General features: G+C 37.7%; 1 protein-coding gene across 1 annotated transcript; it reads left to right on the plus strand.

The window, feature by feature from the left end:
• The first annotated feature begins 1,579 nt into the window (after positions 1-1,579).
• On the plus strand, positions 1,580-5,941 carry LOC117465464 (beta-1,4-galactosyltransferase 1-like). Its single transcript, XM_034108269.2, has 2 exons — positions 1,580-2,818; positions 4,226-5,941. Exons 1-2 carry the CDS (start codon positions 2,435-2,437, stop codon positions 4,892-4,894), a joined length of 1,053 nt encoding a protein of 350 aa, XP_033964160.1. The 5' UTR covers positions 1,580-2,434; the 3' UTR covers positions 4,895-5,941.
• The last annotated feature ends 836 nt before the right edge of the window (positions 5,942-6,777 follow it).

Here is a 6,777-nt window from a genome sequence, read left to right on the forward strand (position 1 = left end):
CCTCTCAACGTCCCGACCAATCAGAGCACACTGGGCTCACATGGAGGGGGGGGGGGGGGGGGGGGGGGGGGGCAGGAGCTCCAACAAACCGTTTAGGACAGAGAGTGAATACCGGTGAATACATACTTTACGGAGAATGCTGTGTGAGAAACAAATGTGAGTTTGGAAAATTGCACAGTATAAATCTATTTTAGTTCAACAATGGAATTATGATCAGTAGAAATGGCCATGACCCTTTAACTAAACATATACATGTTAGAAGAGATCAGTGGGCACAGTGTCAGCTTGGACACACAACTTTAAACAAAGCCTACCCAAGGTGCCAATTGTCGTTTAAACAACTCAACCAGAGCCACATTAGCATCAAAATAAAAGGTGTTTAAAAATAATTTCCAAAAATTCTATAAACACTCAAACACAATATATCCAAACAACACAACTAAAATGAATATATTGTTTTAATCAAGAATTATAAAATAGGAAATGACAATAAAAAAACAGCAATCGCTATGAACTAGTTCAATCTGTATTTAGTAACAGGGACAGTATGTGCCATCTAAGGCAGGCAAGCACATGAAGGCATGCATGGTATTCTATTCTCTTTTTTACTGGAGTATTCCGTTTTAAGAAGCAATGCTTTAAAATACCACCAGGGGTCACTATTGCTACAGTTTAAAAAAAATGGACACTTGTTTTACTTTTCAATAACCATGTTTCTATAGCATTTAATGATTTAGATCCTAATGATGAAAATAGCTCTCTACATTTTGATGTACCATATTGGGTTTCAGTAATGACTTTAACTGTGTTGTTATTGCATAGTTGTTCAACCAGTCAGTTACATAAGGAACCAGGCAACCATTCCTCTCCCTCACATGTCCTCTCTACTCTTTGGATTAACCACATTCACACACTCAAGCATTAGACCTACTCCAAACAGCAGTGCTTCGTGTGTTTTTGATAGATTATGAGTTGAAAAATGTTCCTGCTTTGAAATGAATGTGGTCTCTGTTAATCAGTTATGGGTGATATGGTCACATGATTTAAACACTGGCTTCCTTGTTTTCAGTGGGAAGTGTTGGTGTTAATGTCACATGAACGTTGTGAATTTCCATACTGGATATGCTGCTTTCATTTCCCACCCTAAAAGCAGAAACATATACATTTTATATGACTGTTTTTATTCAAATGTAATGAATTTTAAACATATTCTGGCACATTAAACAAAAGCCATATTACCATCATATCATCCGGCTCTTTACTTAGAAAACCCAGCTAACAGATTATGTAAAACCTGCAAATTTGAATGTGAAAGCTGATACAAGTGTCTTGTGATTTCTTTCAACTAATCATAACCTGTAAAATAACTCTGAGGGTTGTTAACCGTTGTGAGATTAAAACATCTTAAAACTACCCTTTGTTAAATAAATACAGAGCTAAAACTAAACATCTGTTCAGCACCTGTAAAGGCATAGTTCCTGCTTCAGAAAGCTGGGTGGGTTCATTGTAAGCGAAACCCTTCCCTTTTGTTTGTCATTCACATTGAAATAGCTTCCTCATCTTGATGGCACTCCCCTTACTGACACTGCTATTGGGTTGTGTGCAAAAGGAAGTCAACTAACGTGTAGGATTCTTATCAGTGACGGTACAGATTAACAGCAGACGGAAATATACAAAATCTTGTTCGACATTGAAAGGAGACCATTCTGTCCGTTTTCTACAAGAGCAGAGGCATCAAACAGAAACTCTAAACAGAACGTTTACGCGCTACAGGAGGCAAGTTTGGACACGTTTTGTTTCCTGGGACGTCTCTGTTTACTCTGAGGAAGTCTGTCATTGTGAGAGCTTTTATAAGTTTGTTTGAGGACTTGTCAGTTGTAGGTGAACTTCAAGTGTGTGAAGTTTCACACTGGACACTCAGGACTCTCAGGACACTCAGCATTGTCACTCTCTCACCACTAGAAGGCGCTGTATGACAATTTACAGGAAGTGTAGTTATTGCTCTAATATCGAAAGAAGAAATTATGATTTAATTGGCCAATAATTAAGTCTTTATTGTTTTATTACATATATGTGTTTTTTGTTTGTGTTTCATATGAATTAGGTCTAAAGGTAGGATTATGCCCTATACATTACAAGAGTATATTTAAATGTAATATAATTATATTATAGACAGAAAACACAGCAATACACTTTCAATTAACAAGTCATACAAGTGTTTAAAAACGGATACAAGTTTGTAAAAATGAGTATCACTCATTATTGACGAGGTGTTGCCAACCTGATCCGGTGACGTGAACAAGGAAGCTGCTCCCAGGTATCTGTCTGCTCTTTGTTAGGAACACCTTTGACTTGCAAAGTGTTAAGAAAGAGTATAGTGCTGTGCTGTTAGAGAGCCGGTGAGTGTTCAGGACTCAACTTCAGGGGTAGCAACATGATGAGAACAGTCTTTCAAGTCCTATGCTTCTTTGCTTTTTTCACTCTGGCATGTTTTGTGGTGCTTCTATACTTTAGAAACGACAGCACTTTAACTCAGTTTAAACAATCGGACGATAAAGTAAAGGTAAACATGAAAGTTCCTCAATGGACCAAAGAACCAAAGAATGGATCCCTTAATCTCACCAAAGAAACGACAGTGATGGCACCCACTCCAAGGAAGGGTTTGGAACCTTGCCCTGACACCCCCCCGCATCTTGTGGGTCCCCTCTTTGTGGAGTTTAATAGCAAAAGATCCTTGGATGAAATCAGAAAGGATATGGATCCCGTTCTGAAGGAGGGAGGACGATACAAGCCTCCAGACTGCATCGCCCTGCAGAAGGTATGAGAATAAATGCAGAGACAAATGAACACATATTGGATCAGTTTTCTGTATTATTAGATACTTGGAATCTATTTTCAAAAAAAGAGGTGTCAAAACTTAATTGAAGTGTGTAATCTACATCATATTTATGTGAGAATTCTGACTAAATCACCAACTTTTATGTCCTTACTTTCACTAAGGTGATGCCTATCATTTTGGGGCATTCCAAGTATTTTCTTGTTATGTTAATGTGCTCAAATATATGTATTTTTAAGCGTCACTTTAACTAGACCTATAGCTGTTTAGAATCAAGTAACTGTTTACCTGTTATTTTTTTATTTGTATTTTCTCTTTTTTTTAGAAATATAAAAAATCATAATGAGATCAAAAGTAAAAAAATAAACATATGGGCTTCCTATAGCAAACTCACTGCATTAAGCTGCATTATGTAAGATATGGTCAGAATCTAATCATGAAATGCTCAAAAAATTATAAAGATTATAAACTGAATGCATCGAAGTAACAGTTTTGATGTTAGTTAAGTATTGTGTAAATGTCTCCTGAAATGAGCATGCTAGCCATTATGAGAGAATAAAGAAGAGCTGCCCCTTCTGAGGACTTTTCACAGTTTCATGATTGTGTATTGTATTAATCCATAGTGGCAAAAATGAGTGTAGCAACTCAAAATGAAGCAGATCAAACCCCTGGTACACATCTGTCATGTCAGTTGGTGCCGCCGGCTCGACGTATACATCTGAACTTCTGCCACGTAGAGCAGGATGTACGAGCAGCACGTATATGTACATAGACTGTATGTTTTCACAGTAACGAGTTTAGCCGATTTTACAGACAATTATTTATAAGTTTAAAGGTCACCTATTATGCAAAATACACTTCATGTCTCTTCTACATCAACATGTGTCCCCTCTGTGTAAAGAGACTCCGAAAGTTTCAGGAAAAAAGATTCTCTCTCTTTTATATACAAACCTGTCTGACAATGAGCTGATCAGATTTTGGCCACTTTATGATGTCATAACGATGTGTTGTCTTGTGTAATCATTAGCCAATCACAAACCAAGGTAACCCCCCCCCCCCCCTTCCCCCTTATCACCTGAATCTCCTCCTAGAGCACCATTGTGTTCTTTTAACCAAATACCTCTCAGAGGGGCGTGGGGAGTGGCTCCTTATTTTGATCTAAAGTAACAGACAGAGAATCAGCACTTTGGAAACAGGGCTGAAACAGAGGGGATTATGGGTAATGCTGCAATGATCTGATTGGTATTTCGAGCCAAGCACTCCAGAGACATGTTTTGTATATATCCGAGATCTATAATATATTGATGGAAAACAGTATAATAGGGGACCTTTAAGATAAGATTTCCCTACATTTATATTAATGCAAACTTCCTTATTTCACTTGTGTAGGTGGCCATCATCCTTGCATTCAGAAATCGGCATGAGCACCTGAAGCACTGGCTGTTTTATCTCCATCCCATACTGATACGACAGCAGTTGGACTACACAGTGTATGTTATCAACCAGGACGGAGAGGGAGTGTTCAACCGGGCTAAACTGTTGAATGCCGGCTATGTGGAAGCGCTGAAGGAATATGATTATGATTGCTTCGTCTTCTCTGACATAGATTTGATTCCCATCGATGACCGTAACCTCTATAGATGTTTTGAAAATCCACGACACTTGGCCGTAGCTATGGACAAATTTAATTTCAGGTTACCCTACAACACCTACTTTGGCGGGGTTTCTTCATTGTCCAAGACGCAATACTTGAAGATCAATGGCTTCCCAAACACTTACTGGGGCTGGGGGGGTGAGGACGATGACATCTATAAGAGAATTGCCTACCGTGGGATGTCCATCTCTCGACCGGACTCTGTGTTGGGAAAGTACAGGATGATCAAACATGAGAGAGACTTGCACAATGAGGTTAATCCAAAGAATCCGGATAAACTGAGCCACACTCGTAGAGACATGGATACAGATGGGCTTAATACCCTCAAATACACAGTCAAGGAGATTGTGAAGGATATTCTGTACACATTTATCACTGTGGATATTGACGCTCCGCCAAGCTAAAGGAAGGAGGAACCTGCGAAACTGGAAATGCTGTTGACTTTTGAATCATCGCTGTGTGCCAATCGTACTTGAAAAAATGTGAAGGTAACTCCATGCAATAGCCAGTGGATTCAAAGTAAATCGTTTTTTTAAGAAGAGTTTAAGAGACACAATATTACTATTTTATATACTTAATGGAGTATTTGGTATTGATGTTACAATGTGTGCAATCTTAATAGTTTACAAATGGTATCAGAATGTAATTGTTATCGTCTTTTATCAGGTAAAACACAGTTTATCATATACTTCCTCTCGCACAAAGTAATGATAAAATAACCCACATTATACATTACTAAGTAAATAAAATTATCATGATATTGTTCGTAAAGAGTAAAAAACGATTAACTTAACTTTAATTTACTACCATTATGACCTTTAGTAATGATGTACACTGTCACCATTATGTGTTGGCAAATGATCGGGTGAAGGGTCTTTTATACTTTGTAAATGGGATGATTTTGTACTGAGACATTTGTCTTAACTGTAAGCAAACAATGTATTGTTTTTGTACTTCAGTTTGCTGTGTAGTTGCATCCTGTGAATACTTGAAAGTGTGATGAAATCAAAAATGGGTAAATACATGTTATAGTGGTGGGGATGAACAGATTGATTTATCTTTATATTGGAAAGATGGGTTTACTGCTTTTTATTTATGGTATGTGATGATTGTGCCTTTGTCTTGTGAACTCTAGCAATGTTTCGGAAACTTTTATAAAGATTTAAAAAACAACTGTGAGGACATGTGTGGCAACTGAGCTTGCTTGTGAGCATACATTGAGCTTGCAAGCCTAAAGGTCACAAACAAGCATTGTTTATTAAACCCTGTTTCCTTATTCTCAGCAGGCATAGCGTCATTCTTAAAAGAGAACAATTCGTCCCACTAACAATTTACAAATGTTTGCATGTCCCATTTCTTTTTTTTCCGGGTTCATGTAATTGTAAGGCTTCTTTTGTAATTGTGTTAGATCATATCCAGTAGCTTGCATGAGAAACACTGCTGTAGCCAAAGGGAAAGCATGTGAAGTAAACACCCTTACAGCAATTTTAAAAAGCATACTGCTCAAAGTGTGTAGTTTTTCCGCAGTTAATTATGATTTTCTTTTAGATAACTGAGACTTTGATATAACTTGTTTTGAGATTAAATACATCAAAGTCACTCTTTGTGAACAATACATATTACCCCATGATGAACTGAAACATTGGGTTAATTTCAGAGCAAGTTTAATCAAAATGATCCTTTAAATTGTTGTTTATCCAATTTTGAAATGCTCTTTGAATTCATAGCATGCCTAATTGTTAAATAGTTTTCCTAATCTTAGCCCATTTTAAACGCAGAGCAGGCAGAGGGACACTTTTCTGAGGAATGCAATTTTCGGCGAGTGATGTAAGAGAAGAAGGGCGAGGCAGTGAACTTAAGATCCTATTAGCAGTTTTCTTTTTAACAATATAGGTGTTTGCTTTAGCCATGTGGCCCACACTATGTTTCAGTTGTGGCCCTCCAAGGAAAGAAGTTTCGGCACCAGTGAGAGAAGTTAAGTATTCATCTCTTCAGCCTAAAGAGCTGGAGTGACCTGTTTGAAACGTTGATATTAGGGGTGTAACGGTTCACAGAAGTCACGGTTCGGTTCGTACCTCGGTTTGGGGTTCACGGTTCGGTACGGTTCGGTACAACAAGAAAAAGCAAAAAAAAGTCCCAAATGTGTAATTCCAGGTTTGTTGTTATTTATTTTTGAACAGTAGTGCAAGTTTCAGTTTCAAAATAAGGAACTCTGACATTTTGAATAATTAACTGTATTAAACAGTTAAAAACAAACCACAAACAGCACCACACACTCAGATGGCCA

The sequence above is a fragment of the Pseudochaenichthys georgianus genome, chromosome 20, assembly GCF_902827115.2.
Source record: "Pseudochaenichthys georgianus chromosome 20, fPseGeo1.2, whole genome shotgun sequence".
Classification (NCBI taxonomy): domain Eukaryota; kingdom Metazoa; phylum Chordata; class Actinopteri; order Perciformes; family Channichthyidae; genus Pseudochaenichthys; species Pseudochaenichthys georgianus.